General features: G+C 45.7%; 1 protein-coding gene across 7 annotated transcripts in view; it reads left to right on the top strand.

Moving 5' to 3' along the window:
* Positions 1-26,525, top strand: part of grin1b (glutamate receptor, ionotropic, N-methyl D-aspartate 1b) — a 73,443-nt gene that overhangs the window by 13,648 nt on the left and 33,270 nt on the right. For 5 of the 7 annotated variants that reach the window (XR_003273972.2, XR_003273970.2, XM_080308980.1 and 2 more), the window contains exons 5-13: positions 10,851-10,913; positions 11,794-11,891; positions 13,215-13,336; positions 18,021-18,195; positions 21,934-22,084; positions 22,996-23,082; positions 24,105-24,240; positions 24,355-24,482; positions 26,346-26,510. Coding sequence is in view for 4 of the 7 variants with exons in the window: in XM_080308980.1 (XP_080165106.1) it covers positions 10,851-10,913; positions 11,794-11,891; positions 13,215-13,336; positions 18,021-18,195; positions 21,934-22,084; positions 22,996-23,082; positions 24,105-24,240; positions 24,355-24,482; positions 26,346-26,510 (1,125 nt within the window). In the remaining 3 variants the exon portion in view is untranslated. The remainder of the gene's footprint in view (positions 1-10,850; positions 10,914-11,793; positions 11,892-13,214; positions 13,337-18,020; positions 18,196-21,933; positions 22,085-22,995; positions 23,083-24,104; positions 24,241-24,354; positions 24,483-26,345; positions 26,511-26,525) is intronic. The other 2 variants (XR_003273971.2, XM_080308981.1) reach the window with 1 other exon arrangement.

The following is a 26,525-nucleotide window of genomic DNA, read 5'->3' as shown; positions in this document are numbered from 1 at the left end:
AGTAACAGTTAGATCCAGGTGGAATGAAAAGAACGCCAGGCAGAGGTATTTAACATAAAATAGATCTTTATTGTAGGCAAACACCTCAATAATCATATAAATGGCAACAACAAAAGGAGACAGCACCGCTGCTTTAATGAGAAATCAGGGAGATCAACCCAAAGTGGTAATGACCACTTCAACAAAGAAAGCAACAATAAGAGAGACTGAGGAGGAGCTTCTTCCCGCAGGCGATACGGTCTCTCAATCACACCACCACACAGTACTGACCCACACATATGGTTCTTACACACACACTGGACTTTCTGGACTTTGGTTTTGCACAACACTGGTCACTATATTCTTCATTTCCGGTTAATACTTGTACAGCTGCTGTTATTGTGTATATATTTATTTATATTTCTTCATACATTCTTATATAGTTCTATATTGTGTATTTTGTTGTACAGTTATTTTATTTTCAACTTTAATTTATATATTTTATCTTATTCTTCCCAGTTAAATTTACCCTTCATTCTAATTTGTGTTGTACAGTTATTTCATTTTTAACCTTAATTTATATTTTATTCCTTCCTAGTTAAATTTACCCTTTTTAATTTTTCATATTTATTTCCTATCTTATTCATAGCCTTTTCCTTTTTTGTTCTCTTTAGGTCACGAGCAGTTGTCCAAGCATTTCACTACATATCGTACTGTGTATGACTGTGTACGTGACAAATAAAATTTGAATTTGAATTTGAATTTGAATTTAAGGCTTCAACAGAAAGAGACAGCAACGCTGCTAGCAAACAATATCCAGGCAGGCCACACAAACTAATGAAGGCCGCCGTCACTCATGGGCAATCACTGCTCAGTTAAACACTACTCACAAAGAGCCACACGCAGCAGGCTGTTCCACACCTAAGCCAGTAGCACACTCTGACCAGCACAGAGGAAATCCACCAGAAACCTCTCCCTCCTCTTCCACACTGCTCTTCTCCAGCTTATATCACCCCTAAGGGTAATTGGTTGTAACGAGAGCAGATGAGCAGCAGGTGTGACCTAAGGAGAAGGCAGGGGCAGAGAGAGACAAGGGGAGGGGCCAGAACGAAGGAGGAGGAGAGGGAGAAGACAACACCACGCCCACACATTCCCACAGCCTCCCAGGATGTAACACTGAGATATACAGCTATACAGAAATGGGAACTATGCAAGTTGTAAACAGTTGTAGGGTTAAAGATTATCAAATGTACAGAATGATTATTTACACAGAGCTATACAGTAGTGCAGTTAAGATAAGTGAGATATAATTTCTACAGAGGCTATATAAAGTGCTAGTGGTTGTGAGTGGTGGTTCAGTCCATGTTATTATTGTGTGTTTGAGGGTACAGTTGTCCATTGTGGGTGTGTGTATGTTCAGTCCATGAGTTTAACGTGGGTCAGATGTCAGGAGGCAGAGTTCAGGAGTCTGACAGCTGTGGGGAAGAAGCTGTTCCGGTACCTGGTGGTCTTAGTCCGGAGGCTCCTGTGGCGCCTCCCAGAGGGCAGGAGGGTGAAGAGTCCATGTGATGGGTGACTGGGGTCTCTGATGATTTTCCCAGCCCTTTTCAGACACCGCTTCCTGTAGATGTCTTTTATGGCAGGAAGTGGTGCTCCGGCGATGCGCTGGGCAATTTTCACGACCCTCTGCAACGCCTTCCGGTCCGAGGCAGAGCAGTTCCCGTACCAGACTGTTATACAGTTGGTCAGGATGCTCTCGATGGTGCAGCGATAGAAGTTCACCAGGATGTCTGAGGACAGGTGGTTCTTCCTCAGAGTCCTCAAGAAGAAGAGGCGCTGGTGAGCCTTCTTGACCAGCTTGGAGCAGTTGGTCGTCCAGGTGAGATCCTCGGAGATGTGGACTCCCAGGAACTTGAAGCTGCTCACACGCTCCACAGCCGTCCCCTTAATGTGGATGGGTGGATGCGGGTCAGCATTCCTCCTGTAGTCCACGATGAGCTCCTTGGTCTTCTCGGTGTTGAGCAGCAGGTTGTTTGTGTCGCACCACTCAGCCAGACGATCCACCTCCTCCCTGTAGGCGGCCTCATCGTTGTCACTGATGAGGCCAATCACCGTGGTGTCATCTGCAAACTTAATGATGGTGTTGGAACCATCAGCAGGTCTGCAGTCGTGGGTGAAGAGGGAGTAGAGGAAAGGGCTCATCACACAGCCTTGTGGTACACCGGTGTTCATTGTGATGGTAGATGAGCAGCGGTTATCCAGCCGGACATGTTGGGGGCGGTTGGTCAGGAAGTCCAGTAACCATTTGCAGATGAGGGAGCTGATACCCAGGTCTGTCAGTTTCCTGATGAGTTGTGAGGGGTGGATTGTATTGAATGCTGAACTGAAGTCTATAAACAGCATTCTGGCGTAGGTGTTGTTGTCGTCCAGGTGTGAGAGGACAGAGTGCAGCGTGATGGAGACTGCATCCTCTGTGCTCCTGTTCCGGCGGTATGCGAATTGGTGGGGGTCCAGGGTGGGGGGGAGACAGGATTTGAAGTGTGCTAGGACCAGCTGCTCTAAGCACTTAGTGATGATGGGGGTGAGTGGTACTGGGCGGTAATCATTGAGGCTAGATGGGTTGGAGTTTTTGGGTATCGGGACGATGGAGGTGGATTTGAAGCAGGCCGGTACCACAGCGTGGGCCAAGGACAGGTTGAATATGTCTGTGAGCACTCCTGCAAGCTCCCCAGAACACGCTCTGAGAACACGCCCGGGGATGCCATCAGGGCCTGCAGCCTTGTGGACATTGATCCTGCTCAGCACCGCTCCTACATCGGTGGGGGAGAGAGTCAGAGGTTGGTGGTCTGGCGTCATGTCTGCTTTGGTTGTGGTTGTGGGGTTCCCTCGCTCAAAACGAGCATAAAAGTTGTTGAGCTCGTTGAGGAAGGAGACATCAGAGGATGCGGGGGAGGGTTTGGTGGTCCTGTAGTCTGTGATGGTCTGGAGTCCTTGCCACATGCGTCGGGGGTTGGAGTTGGAGAAGTGTTCTTCTACCTTCTTTTTGTAATGGTGTTTGGCTTTTTTGATGCCCTTCTTTAGATTAGCCCTGGCTGTGCTGCAGGCATGTGCATCTCCTGACCTAAAGGCGGTGTTGCGGGCCTTCAGGAGGAGACGAACATCCCGGTTCATCCAAGGCTTCTGGTTGGGGTACATGGTGATCCGTTTCTGTGGTTTTGGAGATGTAATCCAGTACAGATGAGGCGTACTGGTCCAGGTCTGTGTGGGTGAACGTATTCCAGTCTGTGTTTTTAAATCTGTCCTGGAGCACTGCGTCTGTCCCCTCTGGCCACACTTTAATTGTCCTCACAGCAGGTTTCACACGTTTGCTGGACTGGACTGTGCTGAACTGGACTGTGCTGGACTGGACTGTACTGGACTGTGCTGGACTGGACTGGACTGGACTGTGCTGGACTGTGCTAGACCTGTTGGTCTGGACTGAACTCTAGACTGGTCATAATTTTAGACCTGCTGATCTTGACTCTTGGTCTCGACTTGCTGACCACAGTTCTGGACCTGCCCGTCTCGACCTTCGATTTTCTGTCTTGAGCCCGGATGTGCTGGTCCTGACTCTGAACTTATTGCTCTTGAGTCAGGACTTGTTGGTCTTGACTGTGGACCCAGCAATCATGATTCTGGACCTGCTAGTCTGGATTTAGGACTGAATGGTCTTGACTCTGGACCTCCTGGCCATAATTCAAGCCCTGCTGGTCTTGACTGAGGACCAGCAGGTCTGATGTGCTGCAGCTCCTGAATGTCTCATGGTTTTCCATCACTGTGTATTGTTAGAAGATGAATGTTTTATTGTTGGAATACTTTTCTGTCTTGGTGGAGGTTTTTGGTGCTTTTTGTTTTACTTTCTACTTTTTCGTTTCTTCTATTTTTCAATCTTGAGTTGACTTTGAGTTCATTTTTTCCTCTCCTCCTCTTCCTGTCGCTCTCTCTCTTCCTGTCTGTCTGTTCACATCATCCTTTCAGTTGCTCCTCCGTCTGGTTTCTCATCGCCTCGGCTCTGACGGAGTCGGAGTCATGCAAACACATCTCAGCTGCTTCTGTGGCAGCTGTCGACCTGACTGACTGTCAAAGCGACTCTCTCTGTGCGACTGACATGCAGCAGAGCTTCGACACGAGGGAAACCGCAAGAGTTCAGGCCAACCAGCACGTAAACTGGTTTCCCTGTTTGATGAGCTTCTGCTGTAAACATCACGACACCACAGTTAAAGGATTCAGTAAACACGCATCGCCAAATTTAAAATACATGTGCAGGATTTAATAAGTACAGAAACTTCAATTCAAGTCAATTTTATTTACACAGCAGTCGCCTCAAGGCGCTTTATGTTGTAAGGCAGACCCTACGATAATAAAACGATGCTTGTAACCTCCTTAGCTTCCCTGTGGTGTGGACACCAGCGCTGAGAGGTGGTCCAGCTGCTCGTTCATGAGAAGGCCTCAGAATTAGGAGCATGGAGGTCAACGCGGGGTCACGGGAACATGGAGTCAGCTGCCACAGAGGAGCATCAGAAACTGTTCTCCACCAGGTGGAGGTGTGTCAGGTTAACAGAAGAACACAGAAAGTGATCCCATTTTTCCCAGTTAACGACGGCTAACCAGTTTGTTCAAGTCAGAGGAAAGAATCGGCAAAACGGACATCAGTAGGTTTTTTATTGTGAGGCTTCAACCTTAATCCAGCTCAGAAGTTATTAAGCTGTTTCAACATTTTTATATGCTTATGATGTAAAACGCCTGATTAGTGATGTCGAGCGAGGTCGACGCTGTTTTTAATGAGTCCTCAGGTGAGTGAGAGCGCGAGTCTGCGTTTTGTTCACTGACAAAACCACTTTGTCTAATACAGTGGGGCAAAAAAGTATTTAGTCAGCCACCGATTGTGCAAGTTCCCCCACTTAAAATGATGACAGAGGTCAGTAATTTGCACCAGAGGTACACTTCAACTGTGAGAGACAGAATGTGAAAAAAAAATCCATGAATCCACATGGTAGGATTTGTAAAGAATTTATTCGTAAATCAGGGTGGAAAATAAGTATTTGGTCACCTCAAACAAGGAAAATCTCTGGCTCTCACAGACCTGTAACGTCTTCTGTAAGAAGCTTTTCTGTCCCCCACTCGTTACCTGTATGAATGGCACCTGTTTGAACTCATCATCTGTATAAAAGACACCTGTCCACAGCCTCAAACAGTCAGACTCCAAACTCCGCCATGGCCAAGACCAAAGAGCTTTCGAAGGACACCAGGAAAAGTATTGTAGACCTGCACCAGACTGGGAAGAGTGAATCTACAATAGGCAAGCAGCTTGGTGTGAAAAAATCAACTGTGGGAGCAATCATCAGAAAATGGAAGACATACAAGACCACTGATAATCTCCCTCCATCTGGGGCTCCACGCAAGATCTCATCCCGTGGGGTCAAAATGATCATGAGAACGGTGAGCAAAGATCCCAGAACCACACGGGGGGACCTGGTGAATGACCTGCAGAGAGCTGGGACCAAAGTAACAAAGGTCACCATCAGTAACACACTACAACGGCAGGGAATCAAATCCCGCAGTGCCAGACGTGTTCCGCTGCTGAAGCCAGTGCATGTCCAGGCCCGTCTGAAGTTTGCCAGAGAGCACATGGATGATACAGCAGAGGATTGGGAGAATGTCATGTGGTCAGATGAAACCAAAGTAGAACTTTTTGGTATAAACTCAACTCGTCGTGTTTGGAGGAAGAAGAATACTGAGTTGCATCCCAAGAACACCATACCTACTGTGAAGCATGGGGGTGGAAACATCATGCTATGGGGCTGTTTTTCTGCCAAGGGGACAGGACGACTGATCCGTGTTAAGGACAGAATGAATGGGGCCATGTATCGTGAGATTTTGAGCCAAAACCTCCTTCCATCAGTGAGAACTTTGAAGATGAAACGAGGCTGGGTCTTCCAACATGACAATGATCCAAAACACACCGCCCGGGCAACAAAGGAGTGGCTCCGTAAGAAGCATTTGAAAGTCCTGGAGTGGCCTAGCCAGTCTCCAGACCTCAACCCCATAGAAAATCTGTGGCGGGAGTTGAAAGTCCGTGTTGCTCGGCGACAGCCCCAAAACATCACTGCTCTCGAGAAGATCTGCATGGAGGAATGGGCCAAAATACCAGCTACTGTGTGTGCAAACCTGGTAAAGACCTATAGTAAACGTTTGACCTCTGTTATTGCCAACAAAGGTTATGTTACAAAGTATTGAGTTGTATTTTTGTTATTGACCAAATACTTATTTTCCACCCTGATTTACCAATAAATTCTTTACAAATCCTACCATGTGGATTCATGGATTTTTTTTTCACATTCTGTCTCTCACAGTTGAAGTGTACCTCTGGTGCAAATTACTGACCTGTGTCATCATTTTAGGTGGGGGAACTTGCACAATCGGTGGCTGACTAAATACTTTTTTGCCCCACTGTATTAGACAAAGTGGTTTTGCGGGCGGGTAGAGAGAGTCAGTAAACCATCCTTCTGCTGGTTGCGATGAATCGTCCCGCTGTGGTGCTGTGATGTTTACAGCAACTCGAAAGCAGCAAATGAAGATGGAGGCAGGAAGTAAGAAGCAGTAAAAGAAAAGGAGGATTTGTTTGTTAATGACAAAGCAGCAACGGCTCTGGGTCGGCATGTTTATATTTCTCAAAGCGTGAACACTTCATATTTTTCTACGGTTCAAAATAAGAAATGCAGAAAGAGACAGAAGAAATCCTCCAGAGTGCAGATGAGACTTTAGAAAAGTTTCAATGTGACTTTGTGTCTCTCAGTTTGAGTCAAACACCTTCATGAATATTGGAGGAGAGACTTTTTTAAGTGGGAGATGCATGAATATTACAGCACATTAGCTAAAGTCGGTGAACCGAGCGGCGGCGGCTGTCATGTGTTGTTCCTGCTTTAAATATCCGGCTTTAACAAAGCATGTAATACCCACCAGCACCAACAACCTGCTGTACGCCACACACATTTCAAAATAAAAGCCTGTAGCCAAGCACTTTAATTTGAAGTATATACATTCTTCCTACGTTGCACCAGATTACTTCTAATTAGGCGATTTGGTAAACATTAAGCTGCAGCCAAACTTACACATGTTTCCATGTGAGATACTGACAGACGACATAATACGATAAAAAAGAAAATAATCAACGAGCTCACATTAAACCCAGCACTGCTGTCGGAGGGAAGAGACGATGGATCGTATTTGGTTCAGGACGTCAAGGTTTCTCTTCTTATCATTGTTGATGAAAGTAGGTGAACATGAAGAATCCAAGAAAAAACTGTTTAAACAGCCTGTTTGACCTGATTGGTTAATGACACGCAGGCTTTCAATGGAAACCAGGAAGAATCGCTTCCCTAACCTACAGATCCCGGACATGTGACCAAGAGGGAGTGACACACACACGCACGCACACACCATCCAACAAATCAGTGCGTTGTCATTGATCATGTTGTGTCTGATAGTGTTTGATGGTGAAGCCAGTGAACAGCAGTGATCTCCGACACGTCCTCGGTCAGAGGGAACTCGAACCGACAGGTGGACACCAGCTGTGGCTCACAGCACGCTGACAGCCCACACTCACTATCCTGTTGTTAAAAGTGATGACGTGTGAACAAACTACTCTGCGTTTATTAAGGCTGTTGTGTTTTTAACATATCTTGTTCTATTTAATCTCAACAAGCCCCTAAAAACAGTCAGTGATCACTGTGTCGCTAGCGATCACGTAGCACATCATTATATAGCAGCTAGCCCAACTTCAGTAACTCTACAAACGTCACTGATGTTTAGTTTCCTGTCTTCATTTATGTTGAAGTGACAGCAGAGCTGTACGTTTGAATTCTCTGAAATCTCTCAGAACATGCTATATCATGTTTCGGTGGAAGCTAGCGAGCTAACTTCCTGCTAACTTCTAACTGAATTGAATAAATCCTGTTTTCATGGATGCTTGGATGTTAAACTTAATTGTTACACCTGGTAAAGCAGCAACGCTGATCATTTTATTAAAGATGAAGGAATTTAGACAGTTTTTAACTCAGTGATGCTGCAGTGTTCGTTTGACTTTGGGACCTGAAGCAGAGTTTGGACCTGGAAACAGCTGATGGCATCAGACTAAAAGACCGGATAGGCTTAAAGTGAAAATGTGATTCACACATATCTGTTTATAGCTGAGTGCTGATATTATTCAAATATGTTAGTTTGTGCAGAAATATTTATTACATTTCATTTCTTTATTAATTTCACACATGGTTCAACAGTGTTTCGTTTCCTACATACAGAACCTCCTTCCCATTAATATGACACAGCACCCGTGGGTGAAAAGGAGCAGCAAGAAGAATAAACTCTTGTTAGCGCCTGCCCCCTATCTGCAATCCAATTATTCTTACAAGAAGGCGCCAACAACCCCTAAAAAACCCTCTAACATGTATTTTTATGTAACAATGCAAAACTAAACAACAAATCAGTATAATCACAATATGCAGCATTAAATGGCAATGAAATGTTTTCCTTCCACATTTAGCCCAAATTACTTTCATGTTCTTCATATTGATTTATCCTGTTAAGTATGTAACACTTTTAAAACAGTGCATCTTGAGATTATCTTCAAGAGATTCTTAGACCTTTAACTGTCGGACACATTTGCCTTTGTGTGGTTTTAGCAAACTGATGCTTAAAGTCAAACTTCCTTCTACTGTCCCCACTTCCTGAACACAATACAAACAAACTTTGTAACTTAAGAGGTAATGTGTTATTTCTTGCCTTGCACATGAATAATAATGTCTGTAATTTCACTAAGTCTTCAAATTTCAACAATTTCGATTTTATAAACAGATTATTTGTTTGTTCTCTATATTTAACATTATGAACCATTCGTACCACTTTCTTCTGTAACAAGTATAGAGCATTTATTTTAGTCGCATATGAATTCCCCCACACCTCAGCACAATAACTGAGATAGGGGGAAATTAGTGCGAAATATAAAATACGCATTGCCTTATCTAGTATATCTCTGACATTACCCAGAAATATTTTTAACCATCTTTTTTCTAACATGTTCAATATGAGATTTCCATTTTAATTTATCGTCCAATACTACCCCCAAAAACACAAACAGTAGCAGAAACACGCTGGCCGTTATGGGGAGGAGTCTAAATGTCGTGTTTCTGATATCTTTTGGCTGCCTACAACATGTTTGTCCCAGAGCAGCCACCGTAGCTAGGATTATGCACTGGATTAGAAACAGAACTCAGCTGACTGCTACTGACGTCTAGTGGTGAGGTTTTCCACACTGTACTTTTAATCTTGGAAAAGATTTTCCGTACGTGGGATCTGATCCTCTGTCTTATCTTTGGAGCGCCTTTACTCTGTGACATTGAAACTTTCGTTGCTTTGTATTTTGCAGTTGTGGGTCTGAAGCTGTGATTCTCCGTGCAGCGGACTGGGCTCAGGTGTAAAACAGTAACAAACCTGGACGTGTCATTAGGTGTGTGCAGGTCGGTTGAAGCGCTCTCAGAGCGAGGCCGTGCTGTTCGGGGACTTTGCGCACGGATGTAAATTTAATGAGATTAACATTTGGAGCGGATCGAGTCGAGGACTAATGGGACGCGCCGCCGCCACAGCGGATTAACATCACAGGAAGTTTGCAGAGAGGGAAGTCTGAGTGTGGATAAAATGAGACCGAGCTGGGTTTGTGGTGAGGTTCAGGCTTAGCTCTTCATCCTGAGGAGCCGAAGCGACGAGTGCTTGATCACGGCTGAGCTGTGAAGTTCGACAGGCTTCTGAGTCAAAGCGTCTCTTTGTTCTCTAAAAATAAAGCGTCTGCGTTCACGCCTGCAGGCAGGCTTCAGGAGCGATTTTACACGTCAGACTAAATATAGCGAGCCGGTCACGGCTCCGCAACAGCCGTTATAATTAGCACCTGTTCTTTAATCACAGCTCAAAATCACAGCCTTCATGCATGAGCCTCCGCTGTCTATGTTCTACTGAAAGCACTAACGATGATGTCATTACTGATATCAGGGAGGAAGCGTCTACGGGTCATTCTAGGACTGCAGGACAGTTTAACGTACAGGAACAGACGCTTTATTACATCCCGATCTTTGTTCAGAAAAAACAACATGAAACATGATGAAACGGAGAAAGTCATCGCTTAATTAAAAGTACACAGCAGCGGGGTTCAGGAAATGAGAATTGGACTCATTTTCAAACCTCTGTATGTCTGAAACCATGCAGTGCAGGCATTCTGCTCCTCAGCAGGCTTCCAGAAACTGGCCAATCAGGAACAAATGTGCTTTTTAGGAGCAGGGGGTTTGAAGAGGTTAAGGGGAAACAGCTGATTAATACGTGTTTATACCTTTAGATAAAACCAGAAGGTTATAGTTTATCTCAGGGTGAGTGGTTTCCTCTTCATTCAGGGAGTTTTGGGCGATAATGGCCATCCTACGGTTGATATCCTGACATCACTGCTTAGAAAACAAATCACTCCATTTCATTTTGTTAAAACTTACACCTTCAGCACAGCAGTGCTTAGAAACCTCATCCAGATGTTACTGGTTAACACGTGCCGCTGTTGTCCACACACCAGGGGGCGCTGCACGCTGAGGTTATTATTAAAAAGAAGAAAAGTTCGAACTGGACGCAGGTCGACAGACCGCTGGGCAGACTGCGATGTGTTTGCGTCCGACTCCTGCAGAAGAAATCAATCATTTATTGGATGCTTTGCTACCCCCCCCCCCCCCCCTCCCATTTTTCTGACTGTCTATAATCTTCTTCTGTGTCTGCATATTTTCTCTGTGCACATTACCCATCAGACTAAAAACAGGAACTATGAAAACCTCGACCAACAGAACTTTGACTTCAGGAGAACACCCAAGGTATAAACTTGCATGGTCAAATGATGCACGCCGCCCAACCAATCTCTGAGCTCGCCCAGTAGTAGCCAAACACCAGTCAGCCCCGCCCGCCCAGAATCCAACCCGGCTCCAGAGATAGACTCTTATCCTGGTGGCACGTCTTTTCTCCACCATCTCTTTTCTTTCTTTTGATTTTTCATGATTCCTGCACATCGGGAATGGGTTTACACTCGCAGGAGAGACGCCCTTCCTCTTCCTCCCCCCTCCTCATCCCCCTCCCCCTCCCCGAGTTTTTCCTTGTGAAGGGTTGCATGTGGCCAGGCTGACGCGTGGCTCTGTCTGCAGATTATCGAGGAACACCGCACACCAGGATCCTCTCACTCCTCTTTTCTTTTTCTTTTTGGAAATGAATCACTTCTCCTCCCCGCCTCCCCTCCTCTTCCTCCCCTCCTCCCCCTCCTCCACTTGAATCTTTTTTTTTTTTTTTTTTAGTTTGCAGTTGCATCAGTGCGCTCTAACATGCACGTTCCCGATTGGTTGGTTGGTTGGAGTCTTGAAAGCGCCTCAGCTTGCATGTGCCACCACACCACGCACAACTTTTTGCCCCTCCTTCTTTGTATTCCAGCTTCGACTTTGAGTTTTCTTTAGTTCAGCAGATCTTGAACACTTTTTGTCTCCATTTTTTGCTCCCGTCCCTCCTCCCCTCCTCCTCCTCCGGTGGTAGCGTGGGTGAGAGGAAGCATGGTCAAGGTTGGGGTTGTGGGTGGTTGGGGAGGGGTTGTGGATGTGGAGCTAACGATGGCTGTCCTGCGATGTGTTCTGTGGTGTTTTGTTCTGCCGTGTTTCTCACTGTCCCTCGGTGTTACCGTCCGTCCACTGTGTCCATCTGGTGGTCCTCCAGGCTGAGAAGGTGCTGCTGTTCAGCCAGGACACCAACATTACCGCCCTGCTGCTGGAGGCGAAAGACCTGGAGGCCCGAGTCATCATCCTCTCTGCCAGGTTTGTGTGGTTTCCATGATGGTTTCTGATTGGATGATGTTGTGGCTTCCACAGTTAGGCTGTATCAGGGTTAGGACACTGGTCACAGTTTAAGTTGTTCTTGCCATGACTTTGCAGGAACTTTGTGACTAAGCCATCAGCAAGTGTTGGACTGAATCTGTGTATCCCCAACAGGTAAAAGTAGCACCTGCAAATGTTGTGTAAAAAGATCCATGTAAACGCGAGTAGGACGTACAAGGTCTAAAGATTAGCCCTTAGTCTGATACAACGACAATCAGCCTCTATCGTCTGATGAAAGTCAGACTCTTCTGCACAAAACACCAGCAGCGATTCCAAAACTGAACAAGGCCAAAGTCTGAAGGCCACGGCCCGAGCTTCAGCTCATCATGAGGTGCTAAGATAAGATAAGATTAGATAAGATAACTCTTTATTGTCATTGCACAGTCATACATAGTACAGTAGTACAATGAAATTGGAAAACTGTCCTACGTCGGCACTACATATAACACAACACGACACGATACGACACATCACAACGCAACACAAACAACACAACACAGTATATTAACTTAGTAATAAAAAAAGAAGAAGAAGTGTCAGGTCAGCTGTTAGCATTGATCAGGGCTGTTGTCCTGTTGTAAAAACTGTCCTTGAGTCTGGTTGTTCGGGACCTCAGCAGCCTGAACCTCCTGCCAGACGGCAGCAGCTTAAACACCCGGTGTCCTGGGTAGTTGTTGGTTATGGACCTGACGTTGGAGAGGAAAATACTCAGAGGCGGTAGCTTAAATGGCTGTTTCTTTAGCCGTGCTAGTGGGCCCGCCCTGCAGCCACGCTTTTGCCTCCTTTGTTTAATAATAATAATAATAATAATAATAATAATAATAATAATACATTTTATTTAAAAATAGCGCCTTTCAAAGCACCCAAGGACACTGTACAACAGATAAAAACACAAAAACTGGAAAACGTTTACGTTTCCTCTTTGTCTTGCCGCTGGGAAGAACCAACCACGGAGACCCTGGAGCTCTTATTATGTCCTCGGGAATGCTGTGAAAGTGGTGGTCAGTCGATGTACTGAGCTGCAGTGTTTCTGGTGCTGTGGTGCAGAAAAACTGACTGCACTGAGGTGAAATCAGCCAAACCTTCATCAGGTCTTTAAAGAGACGTTTGGAGCTCGAACAGAAGAAGTCAGACTGTGCGTCCACAGGCGTGTTTGATATGTTGCTTTCCAGAGTGTTGCCAGGTGATTGATGACTGGTTCTTTGGTCTGTTTGTGTCAGCCACAGGTGAGTGCTTACCTGCTGTGTGTTTGTGTGTTTGCAGTGAAGACGAAGCTGCGCTCGTGTACAAAGCCGCCCGGCAGCTCAACATGACCGGCTCCGGTTACGTCTGGCTGGTTGGAGAGCGGGAGATGACCGGCAAAGCTCTGAGTGAAGCTCCAGACGGTACGTCCGTCTCTCACCTGCTCTTCCTCCTTTCTTCCTCTCTGTCTGTCTGCAGCTCTTCTTCCATCCAACTGACAGCAAAGCTCGAACAGAAGGAAAATTCACAAGAAAGCAGTCACCTGTCACCTGCAGAGAGGAAATAGATCAAACTGCTCTTTCTTTGTTCCTGTCATCATCAGTCGGACATATTTAACCAAATACCAAATGCTGCTTCAGTTCACGAAAAATCAGACCTCTGACAGTTAAACACGGTCCAACTTCTCAATAAAAGTTCACTACACCCACTACACCATCATATAGGATCAGGATCAGATCACATCATCAGTTAACAACTAGATCCTTCCATCCATTTTCTTCTGCTTGTCTGGGATCACGGGGCAAGGTGTTCTTGGGCCAGCCCAGAGATGGAGTCTCTCCAGTGGGCCTCCTCCCCGTGGGTAATGCCCATGTGAACGGAGGCATCCTTGTTAGATACCCGAACCACCTCAGCTGCCTCCTTTCAATGTGGAGGAACATTGGCTCTACTCTGAGCCCCCCTCGAACGATGGCACTCCTCACCCTGTCTGTAAGGGGGAGGCCTGCCATTCGAGCTCATTCGACAATCGACAGTTTTGCTTTTACAGCCAACTCATGAACAAGACCCGAGGTGCTTGGGGCAGTAACTCGCCTCTTACTCCACCCTTTTCCAGCTGAGGACAATGGCCTCAGACTTGGAGGCAATGATTCTCATTCCCACAGTTTGACACTCGGCTGTGAATCCACCACCTGATGACCCAACAGAACCACATCATCTGTAAAAAGCAGAGACGAGATTCTGAGACCTCCAAAGTAAAATCTTTCAGCCACTTGGTTATGCAATTCAATTTTAAATTCAAGTAAATTTTATTCATACAGCGATAGACCCTACAATAATACATACCGAGAAACAACACCTCGAAATTCGAAAGACCTCTAAAAACCAAACACCCCATACTCCTGAAGCGCTGTTCCCACAGGACACTCTAAGGGACGTGTCCTTCTCCAGGTCCAAGTGTCTAATCGATTGACGCTTCCATAATCAACATATCATCATCAACATCAGCAGCATCCCGGTCCTCTTCATCGTCCATAAAGGCTGTCCCGAGGTCCTGCAGTGGGGACGCTCACATCGTCGACGGCTGCTCTGATGTTGGGCAGCGGTTGCGAGGGTGTTGGGCTGCTGAAAGATGAAACCAAACAGAGAGGTTCTACGTAGCTTTAAGAGCTCGGCCGGGTTTGAGTTCAGAGACAGGAAACATCTCCTCAGAAAGCAGCCAGAACGACAGGCACTGCCTGAGACTCGGTTGGAGATGTTCGGAGACAGAAGAGGCTCGGGGAACTTTGACAGCGTCCCGTTAGAGGAGCGTTAGAGCGCTTTGAGGCTTGTGTCCTCTAACGTCACGTCCTCTAGTGTAAAAGTGTCGGTCCACAGAGCGGTGCAGGCAGGTCGGGAGTCAGCGAGCTCTCAGCGTCATCATTCGATCCGATGTTAAAACGGTTGGATGGAAGCACAGCTCTCTCTCTCTGTGTCTGGCACTGTTTCTAGTAGGTCTCAGATGAAGGAAGCTACTCTTCATCAGTCTGTTAGCTTCTCAGTGTCCTGGTGTGTTTTCTCTCTCTCTGGTTTCTTCGGAGTGCCGGTTGAATGTTTAAACATGGCGAGCGTGGAGGCGTGTTTAAAGGTTCTTAACCGCTCCCTCCTCTCCGGGCTCATTGTAACTGTGTGGCTTTAAATGTGTCTAACATCTTTTTGTTTGTTTCATTTCTATAGTGTGTGTCGTCCGCCCGCCCGCCCGTCTGCCCATTCTCACAGTAACAATAACATGCTGCTAAACAGGGGTGGGAGGGGCGGGCTTAATGATTCAGGTGTGGGGGGGGGGGGGGGGTAATAAACTGCTAATGTTGCTGCGGTAACCGTGACGTGTGTCCAATCAAACACTGGTAAGATGCCGCCCTTGCTTCCTGTTACCTGCTTGATGCTTTGCCCTTTGCAAGTGGCCAATAGAGGCCACGCCCATGGCAACGTGGAGCCAGGGGCGGGGTTTATTCAGCTAATTACTCAGTCAGCCAGTTCACACGTTTATCTTCGTACTTCAAAAGTATGCGGACGCCCTTTTAACGCACAGAATGGATGTAAAAGAGCAGGAACTCATCGGGAAGAGGTCAGGCGATTGCAGGTTTTATTGCACACAATAGAAAAGATGAAGCTATTCACTGTCATAGCACAGAGGTCAACAGGTCAACTTGACATGAATTTAACATTTCAATGATTATATTAATGAAAATCTGATAAATGAATAAATCAGAGTTGCTGAATGTTGGAAAGAAAAAGCCGAGGATACGTTCTCCTGTCTCTGCTGCTCGTTTCGTTCATTTATTTGAATTAGCATTTGTCATTATTAGTCGGCTAAGTTAAAGTAAATAAAATGAAGCTGTTAGATCCATTGTGTGGTATTATCAGTATAATCAGGGAATGAAAATCTGACAGCTCGAACTATACGATGAAGTGAAAGGAACAAGCAGATGAAGGCCAGCAGACAGGTGCTCGTGTTCTAATATTGCTCTGAGTTCACCTAATGAACATTAAATAAGTGCACATGTTGGAGTTTTGTCCCTGACATGATGCTGTAGTTAACGTGGCGTCCTGGTCCTGGTCGTGGCGTTCCCCTCTGGCTGCTGGGTAATCGGCTCCCCGCTCTGTTGCCATGGCTTTTTGTTTCTACAGACATCCTCACCGGCCGGCCCCTGCACTCTTAAGAGACGATGCGTGGCTTTTTCTTGACATCGCGTCCTCCGAGTCGCTGATGTGTCAGAAAAACGATCCATCCTTGCCTTGAAAGTGCAGCGAAACCGCACTCTGAAACGATCCACAGTGGGTTTGTCTCTGCTGCACGAGGGTGGGGGTTTCTTTTCTGGGTGGACCGTTTCAGCTCAGCAGAGATGCTAGATCGTTTCTGCTTTCCACCAGAAACAGTCAGAGGTCATATCTCTGAAACAAACAGCTTGAAGCTTTTTAGCCTTAATGAGAAAACTAAATGTTGCAGCAGCCTGACTTCCTCTTAGTAGAAAATCTCAGATCTGCAATATTTTCCTTTCACGTTATTACTTGAGGAGGAGATTTTCCTGAAACAATATCGTATAATTTGTGTGACAGAAGCATGAGTGGAAATGCTCGAGCTGTAAAACAGTGTTAGTGGTTTTAGCCCCAAACAGCAGCCGTGTCCATGTTAGCGTACAGGCTCAGTCACGGATCAAACTTGGCCGCTGCAGCGAGCCTGGGCTAGATAAAACACAAATCAGCTGCATGTAACAGCGAGGTAGATTATAACCTTCATCCTAAACTCTTCTGTGGGTGGGGCCTACACAGGATTGGGCAGAATAATGTGATCAGCTGTAACTCAAATCTCAGCGCATCCGTAATACCAGCGAGAGCATCTGCAGGCCTGCTTTATATCAGATGGTACAGGTGTTTGCATTATTGTGTCCACCCTCCTGAAACGATCCCCTGAAAAGAAACGTGTGGAGCAGCACTGCGACGTTCTGGATTTTGTTGGTGTTTTTCTTCACGGGCTCCTGTTGCACTATGAGGGAAATGTTTGTGCAGCTGCATCGGTCTGCAGGCAGCGGCGGCACAGGCACGCTTCCCCTTTAGCTTTGTTTATGGAAGAAAGGCGGACGTGTCGGGCTTCCTAATTGTGTTGCTGCCGTCAGTGCTCGTTATCATTAGAAACAGCTTCATCGGCTCAGCTCCAGCTCTGCTTTTATGTTGCACTAGAGCAGCCGCTGGCCCTCAGGTCATCATCTATCTGCAATAAGTTGTCTGTTTAAGGCTCGTGTGCTAAAAAACGTTCTCTTTTTTTGATTGGCCAGCTTCAGGAAGTCTACCAAGGTCCCTCAAGTATGCATCGTACTTAGAGGATGTGTTTATAATAAGTGAGAATATATACAGACCTGAAGCAGAGTAGTCTCAGGAATAACACAGATTATGTTCTCACACATTTGGCTCATTATTTGAAACTTGTTTCACATGAAAAGTTGAAATTATGATGTATTAGCTTTCCTGCCAAATGTTTTGAAATTTCAGCTAATTGTTAGCATAGCATTTCAAAAAAATAACAGTTTGTTAATGTTAGCGTAATGTAAGTTCCCAACAATATTAGTTAGCAATTCCATTTTAGCCAAAGGTTTTTAGTAAGGCATTATAAAAAAAGTTTAGTAACTAACTTGATGGTTAGCTATAGTTCATTTGCGAGATGCTAACACTGTTCGTTAGCTATTACCAGTAGATTTTGGGGGATGCTAGCACTGTTAGCCACCCGTTTTGGCCCAGCTTGGAGACAGATGCAGACACTTTACGCAGCATGACGAGTTTGCGCTGAAGGAAAACACCACACACTCTTCATGACGTCTCAGTGAGGCTTTTCTGCTGAGACAAACGCTGTGATTGTCAGAGTGAACTCCCAGCATGCAGTTTGGTCGTGATGAACACTGACCTGACGCCTGAAGCCCCGAGTGTGTGTTTGAATTACACTGATGCACTGTGTAATTACATCAGCTGAATGAAAGTGTGTGCGAGTGTTTAATTAACATGTGTGTGTGAATGAGGGCAGCTTTGAGTCTGCAGCCTGTTTAACTTCCTGCTGTGTGTGCGTGTGTGTGGGCACAGGCCTGCTGGGCCTCCAGCTGATTAACGGTAAGAACGAGTCGGCGCACATCGCGGACGCCGTGGCCGTGGTGGCGCAGTCTCTGCAGGAGCTGTTTGAGAAGGAGAACATCACTGAACCTCCACGGGGCTGCGTGGGAAACACCAACATCTGGAGGACCGGGCCACTCTTTAAACGGTTAGTACCACCCACGGCTGCAGGTCAAAGATTCTGTGGTTGGTCATTAGGAGGCATGGTGCACTACACTTAGGAGATGTGCTTGTTTTTCTCGTGGGTCTCTCGCTGCCGTTCCTCCACCTTGTTTGATGCAAATGCTACGTGACGCTGTGCGTGTCCCACTTTAGCCCGTTTAGGTTGGATTATCTCAGAGCGGACTGCTGAACACAAAAGTGAGAATAAGAGGGAGGCGCTGATCTGATCTGGATTCATCTTCAAGTCTGACATAACTGGGATAATAAGTGTCTCCTCCTCTCTGTGTGACCCAATCAGTCGCTCTGAATCAGGATTGTTTATGTTGCAGCTGATGTGACCTGGTGTCGCCTCAACTTAACATACAGAGGTGGGTCGAGTATCCAAAAATTGTACTCAAGTAAGAGTAGCATTACTTTAAAATATTATTACTCAAGTAAAAGTGAAAAGTAGTCGTCAAAAAAGTTACTCGAGTAAGAGTAAAAAAGTACTTGGTGAAAAGACTACTCAAGTAGCGAGTAACTGTTTGAAATGTCAGATTTATTTTATAAATAAATGCTATCAGACAAACAAAAATAAATAAATATACAAATCTTAGTATTTTCAACAGGAATATATGTAAAAACATCAAAATAAGGCACAATGATTCTAATTTCCAGGTTTCAGTTTTTCCACAACATAAAGCTTTTTTCACCAATACCTGCAGTAAATAATATAAATATATAAACAGTGCAAACAATTTCCACTGACTAGATATGCTGTGAACTTTATATTCATTGTTGCTCCAAATGGCACAGCAGCCTCAGAGACAACAGAACGAGGCAGCTTCAACATATGTTCATACAAGGCAGCTCAGTTTACCATAAGTTGTATGGGTGTGCATCTGTTTCTGCATATTCAGCAAAAATGTGCCCTTTCTTCACTCAGTGAGGTGATGGTTCAGCTTCAGCAGCAGTTTGCTCTCAAGGTTCTTTCTGTGAAGCTGTGACTGTTCAGCAGTGAACAGGAGTCCTGCGTGACTGAGACGTCCTTCACAAGCTCCAGATGCAGGAAGAGCTGTATTGACTTTGATCGACAGCTTCTTGATGTGAGGAACGCCATGCAACAGATCCACACCTCTGATCTCTGGTCATTATAGTGCTGTATACACTGCCAAGCTGCAGATGTTTGGCAAGAAGATTCAATCACACTGGAGATGTTTTTACTAACTCTTGTAGAAAAACAAAATCCTGTCTTTCATGTCCCGCACAAACAGTTTGCAATAAATTCCAGATTAAGTTTAAAATAAGAATGCGTGTAAGGCTGAGCAGTGCTCGCCAACAGATCCTCCTGTTTGGCTGTTACTCTGGGGAAAGACGAGAAAGACGGTGATGGAAGCGTGACTGGAGCTGCGATGTAGCCTATATAATATTTATAATGTACGAACGTGATAATTCTGTATATTGTAATAACGTGATAGTATATTATTAGAACAATATACTTTTCTATTTTTCTTTTGCCTGGGTGGCAGCTTTTCAATGTGACCTCACAAAATTATCCCGACTACAACAACCATGAAAAGAGTTGGATGGACTTTGCTGCTCAATCACAGCTGTCTGGTCAATGTTTTTCATTAGTAATTTAGCAAAGTTGATGGTGTGTGTGTGTGTGTGTGTGTAAGACAGAGAGGGAGAGCGAGGGACAGATTTTGTATGATAAGCTTCATGTTATGGACGCACAGTTTGATCACTCAGGTCGCATCAGAGCATCAGGCCGTATAGTGTGAGACCTGCATCGTGACCTATGAACTTCTAACCTCTGCGATTTAATTGTACAGTTTGAGCAGGAGCTGAATAACGTGACTAAAAAAAATCGCAGTGTCTGCCCAGCTTAATGCAGACTGTTTAAATTAAACAAGCTGCTGTTTCACATAATAAACCCTGTCAGCCGCAGTGTTGCTTCTGTTTTAACAGTTAAAGCAGTAGAGACGAGCTGTTTACATGTGCGTGAAACTCTAGCGCCAGGCTAGCTGTTAGCTTATAGCTCGCGCTAGCTAACCAGCGAGCAGTTAACAGGACAGCTGAAGCTGCACAAAACACACAAACTTGTCTCTCTACAATGTAGCGCCGAAAACATGACTCGCAGCTCGAGCTCGACACATAAGACTGACATCCAGCTAACCACAGCTAAAAGATATTTAGAGAAAACTTACCGTTTCCTCAGGTTACACAGCTGAGTTGTTTCACGCTGAAAAGTTGTTGTTTTGGCTCTCACTGAAGACAGAGCTGTTCATTTGTGCTGCTTTTAAGCGAAACATTCTTTGTATGTGAGGAAAATGCTGTTTATCCTCTTCAGCTCTAGCGTAGACTCTGCCATGTTTTCATGTTTCTTCTTTCCGTGTGTCCGCTACGTTGAAACGCTTGGGCCGCTCTGCCCGCCACGGTTTCAAACTGGTCATGTGACTGCATGGCCACATCTCATTGGTAAAAAAGTTACCGGAAACTCCACTGGCGGCATGTTATCTAATGTGTTAAACCAGCGGTCCCAAATCCCCGGGCCTCGGATCGGTACCGGTCCGTGAGTCGTTTGGTACCGGGCCGTGAGAGTTGAGGCTCAGGTGTGAAATGTATAGTTTTCAAAGTTTTTATCGGTTTTCAGCGTTAGTTAGTTAACGATAAAAACGATAACACGGTTTTCCTGGGTCTTTTCACGTGTGTTATGTAATAGGTTTGTAGCTTGAACCTATTCGCTGGAACGTTGAAGACAATATAATCACACAGCAAGCAAGACACGAAGTAGGCAAAGTTCTTCATGTTTCTCGTGCACGGGAGAGAACCGGACAGACGCCGTTCCTTCGCTTGACCCCAGTTGCTCTCGTTCGTTCTCCCGTAACACTGTTGTTTTATTGAGGCTACATGAATATGCATAGGTTCATTAACCTATGATGTCTACATACAAACAAAGAGTACCGTGTGTGTGTGTGTGTGTGTGTGTGTGTGTGTTACTGCTGATCAAAGGGTCCTATAACATGAAAGCACAAAAGCAAACATCCTTGGTCAGGAAGAGGGTAGCCTCCCCCTCACCCTAGATAAAACGGTGAGGAAGTCCAGCATTTAAAGCACTTAGACTAGAACAGACGTAGCTACGTTAATCCTACCATAAAACAATAAGACAAGGTACGACCTCTCTCGTGCTCCCAGAGTGCTCTCTAATGCACACAAAGTTTGCAGACTATCACTACACAATTGATTATACACCTCTAAGCATATATGGTTAAATATTTCTAAGCATAAATGACAATCAACAATACAAAACCTAACATTATGAATAAATTTTCTTTTTTCGGTACCAGTACTAGTTTTATTTAGTTGTATTTATCCACGACACCTTAAAGGCCGGTCCATGAAAATATTGTTGGGCATAAACCGGTCCGTGGCGCAAAAAAGGTTGGAGACCGCTGTGTTAAACTAATTGTTTTTTTAAAAGTAACGAGTCGAATTTTGCAAATGTAGCAGAGTAAAAGTACCGTTTCTTCTTCATAAATGTACTCAAGTAAAAGTAAAAAGTATCGTGCAAAAAGGTACTTTAAAAGTACTTTTTTTCAAAAACTTACTCAAGTAAATGTAACTCGTTACTACCCACCTCTGCTTACATACCTGATTTGTTTACGCATCAACACGATGATGTCACCACCAAACGTGAAAATAAAGGAGCTCTGATTCTTCTGTGCACTGATTGGCTCCGCAGGGTGCTGATGTCATCAAAGTACCCCGACGGCCTGACAGGACGTATCGAGTTTAACGACGACGGCGACCGGCGCTTCGCCACCTACAGCATCCTGAACTACCAGCAGAAACCAGGTCGCCTCGTCCAGGTTGGAGTCTTTAACGGAACACAGGTAGAGTACACCTGCTACACCTGCTGCACCAGCTGCTACACCTGTCTTTACAGCTGCTAACACATCTGCTGCACCTGTGTATACACCGTCAGTGTCACTGACGTCATACGTCACAGCAGCTCTCATTACCATCCAGTCAAACTTCCCCTTTGCTCGTGCTGCTCTCCTGTCACAATCACCCCTGACACTCGTCTCCACCTACTCCACCCTGCCTCCACTCTCTTCTTTACCTGTCTGTGAAGGGTTGACCACTACCTCTGCTCCCTATATGTCCACCTGTCCACCTGTCTCCCTCACCCTCACACCTCCACCCATCAAGCCTCTCACTGCAGATCACAGTGTCATCTGCAAACATCATAGTCCACAGAGACTCCTCCTGCCAAGCTCATCCATCAGCCTCTGTCCCCATACACCACCCTCACCGACGTCTCTCTGTCCCCATACACCACCCTCACCGACGTCTCTTTGTCCCCATACACCAACCTCACTGACGTCTCTCTGTCCCCATACACCACCCTCACCGACGTCTCTCGGTGAGGGTGGTGATACTCAAAATATCACACAAATAAACAGTGTTTAGTTCCAAATAAAGATCCAAGGAGGAGGAATAAGCCTGTGACAGTATAAATCTCGCATGAATCAGTGAGTGCTGCAGCTACAGTCGCTGCAGTAGTTCACTATTGATTAAATGAGATGAATGTTTAGTTCGGTGACAGGTACGACGCCAGTCAGAGCCGAGCTGCTGAGAGAAACATGGTGTAGCGAGCGAGCATCCAGGCCTCCTGCCTCTTTAAATATGAATGCATAGATGCAGTATTGATGCTGTCATTTAGTCAGCCTGTCACAGTGAGACCTGCGTGCAACAACATCACAACCTGAGTGCTCACCGTGTGTTTCTGTGTGCCCTTCAGGTTGTGATGAACCCTCAGAGGAAAATCATTTGGCCTGGAGGAGAGACGGAGAAGCCAGTCGGATACCAGATGTCGACCAGACTGAAGGTAAAACCGCAGCTCGACGCGTCTGTTCGGTTCATCGTCTCAGAAATGTGATGCCGCTCCCTTTGCAACTTTTTATGTTGGACGTTTTTGAAGACATGAGCTCTGCAGATAATGATGAGTTGTGGTTTGTTGTTGTGTTCTTCATGAATCAGGTCAGATGTTAAGCCAAGCCACAGCATGAAAAATGCCTTTTTAATCTGTTACATTTCATTTTCTGTCCTGTGAATGTTTACATTTTCTATTGATGTAAAATGTGGAGTAGGCCAAGGCTCTGTATTTGGTCCTCTGTATTTCCATTGTATATATACATGTGGGCTGTATGACTAACAACCTACACGGATATTTCAGGGTTGTATTTAAGTTTGGAGTTTGAAAAGGTTATCTAAAGACCTGGGCACACATTGAGGTGTGCCTCAGTTAACATATCACTTCCTATGCCAATAAAACTTCAAACAACCTGTCAGTCAGATTTCAAACTGCACCACTGTTATGGAGCATGATCACAGTTACGTCGTCAAACATTTATTTCTTGTAGGCGCTTAGAAAATGAGGGTATTCCTGTTCCATCAGAAAAAATATTTGGTTTCTAAATAACATATTTAGAAAACAAATATTATTGATAGAAATTTAAAATAAATCACTCCTCTTATAGAAACGTATTACAAATAAAGTCTGGGTTTAACCAAAGATTTCAAAAGAAACTATGGCAAGTTTTCAGGAAACACTAGAATTAAACACAGAATAGTATCAGAGGAAGCACAAGTTGCAGGGCACAGTTAAACCTTTTATAGATGTGTTTTTGCAACATGACTAAGACCTGTCGAATGTCTACATTCAAATATGTAAAACTGAATGAGCTTTGTGGACCTTTAAGCCGTCACAACTGAGGTTTGTACAAACGATGAACTACGGCTTGGATGGGTGGGCTGTAATAACATTTATGCCACGATGACGAGCGTCAGCGTCTCCCAGATCGTTTGGATCAGTCCACGTCTCTGAGTGTTCGCTGTTTGTGTGCTCAGATCGTGACGATTCATCAGGAGCCATTTGTTTACGTGAAGCCAACGAAAAGCGACGGGACGTGTAAAGAGGAGTACACCGTCAATGGAGTCCTGATCAAGAAGGTGATCTGTACTGGACCCAACGGGACCATACCAGGTACGCTAACACGCCATCCTCCCAGACCCGATTTGTCCCGTTTTCTGTGCGTGTGTTTGTGCACCGTATATATAAAGTTGAATGACTGAAATGAGGCTGTGTTTATGTGTCCAGGTCAGCCCATCGTCCCGCAGTGTTGCTATGGTTTCTGCATCGACCTGCTCATCAAGCTGGCCATGAGTATGAACTTCACCTATGAGGTTCACCTGGTGGCTGATGGGAAGTTTGGCACGCAGGAGCGAGTAAGTGTCACATGACTCTGTTCGCTGTCACTGCAGCAGGTCCGACTGCTGTTCTGGTTTTGGAGATGACGAACGTCCTCCTGTTTGGACGTGTTGTCCTTCTGCTTTACATGAAAGACTGTATATCAAAGATGGACAACTTAATTGTTTAGTGTTTCCGTCTTTTTGGAGCTCGATGTGACGATGACGGGGGGTCTGACAGAGAGACTGAGCACACTGCACATTCATAGACTCAGTGTGTAGCCCCGCCCTCGATGCTTCCTCCTCCTTCCTCACTCTGATGACATCATCTCCAAATTGAACATTCAGACCTGAGAGCAGCGACTTCGGCTCACTGAGCTCAGATCAGCCGAGCAGGAAGCTCCTTGTCTCACAGACTTGTATTCATAACCAGAAGAGGCGCCCCCTGCTGGCCAGCTCCAGGATATAAAAACACATTAAAAATAACATTTTAAACAAAAAGGCTACATCCATCTTTTACATACAGTCTGTGAGTGTACCTGTACACCTGTTTGAATATTTGTGTGTGTCACATCAGCCTGAATAACTTCCAGGGGAAAGTTCAGCTCTCTGCTGTAATCAGAGTATCCTGATCCTGTAATCCTGTGAGGGATGACGGTCAGGCTCTTTGCAGCTGACTGTGCTCCGTCCCTCAGGTGGATCTGAGGCGTGGAGCTCAGGTGAGCAGACTGACGATGATGAAGGCGATGAAGGACGTGTGATCTGTGCCAGCACGTTTGCAGGTCGGAGGTTACATTAGATACTGAAACACATTAAAACAAATTTCCATCCAGCTGCAGGCTGATGTTCGCAGGAGCGACGTCACGCACCAAAACAGCTTAGTTACAAACAGCTGTTCTGTTTACGTGGCAACAGTAACATGGCTGCTGAGGTGAGCTGTCCCAGCAGGCTGTGATTTAGCAGGTGTAGGTGATGGTCAGCTGACAGCATAAGCTCCACCCTCTCATCCAAATATGGTCCCTTCTGGAAACTAAAAAACAACATGGCGACAGCGGAGGCTCTGGCCATCTTTCATATACAGTCTGTGGAGTAGTAGTGGCGCGTTGAGGAGAATTTCTGTGTGTGGATGTTGTTCTTGGCTCTGATTGGCTGTGTCATCAGTGAGCTGGAGTAATGTGATTACAGTTCATTCTCAAAAGTAAACGGACGGTCTCTGCTTACGTGTGGTTATCTGCGGCCTGATGATGTCATCGCCATCTCGCTCTCTCTGACCTGCTTACCGATTCATCCCCATCGGCAGCTCGTCGCCCAGGCTTGTTGCCATGGCGACCACCGCTCCGTCCCTGACTCCGACCTTGCCGGAGACGAGAGACATTTATTCATCTCTCTCTCTGCTGCTCGCTCTCCTTCATCGCCTCCTCTGTGCTCTGGATCCCCCCCTTCCTCCCCCCTCCTCTTCCTCCTCTCTCGTCTCTTCACAGATTATTCACGCCTGAAATCTGCTTTATGTTCCACGTATACCCAGCTCCTGAAGGATGATGTTTCCTGTTTAGTCGATCACATGAAAGCATCTTGTTCTCCTTCATGTTTTATTCAATCTGAGCTCAGCCTTTAAAAATGCAGCCGCTTCAGACAAATCTGATCCTCCTTTATTATTTAAAGCCAGAAACTTCAAACCTGCCAATCAGGGATTCGCTGTGCTCCTCCCAGCGGATTGGCTCATCAGTAATCAATAATGTGATCAGGCTGGAGCTGCTGAGCACACCTCACAGTGTTTGTTGCAGCTGATGTGGGTTTGCAGATATTTAACCCTTTAACCTGCTGCAGTGAGGTCATGAATGAACGATGTAAAAGGAACTCAAACCTTCATTAACAGAGCTCCGCCCTCCCTCCCTCCCGCAGGTGAACAACAGCAACAAGAAGGAGTGGAACGGGATGATGGGGGAGCTGCTGGGAGGCCTTGCCGACATGATCGTCGCCCCGCTCACCATCAACAACGAGCGCGCTCAGTACATCGAGTTCTCCAAACCCTTCAAATACCAGGGGCTCACCATCCTCGTCAAGAAGGTGAGCGAGCGAGGA

This window comes from Astatotilapia calliptera, chromosome 12 (assembly GCF_964374335.1).
Source record: "Astatotilapia calliptera chromosome 12, fAstCal68.1, whole genome shotgun sequence".
In the NCBI taxonomy this organism is placed as follows: Eukaryota; Metazoa; Chordata; class Actinopteri; order Cichliformes; family Cichlidae; genus Astatotilapia; species Astatotilapia calliptera.
The sequence above is the reverse complement of the archived record's forward strand: the minus strand, read 5'-3'. Positions and strand labels throughout refer to the sequence as shown.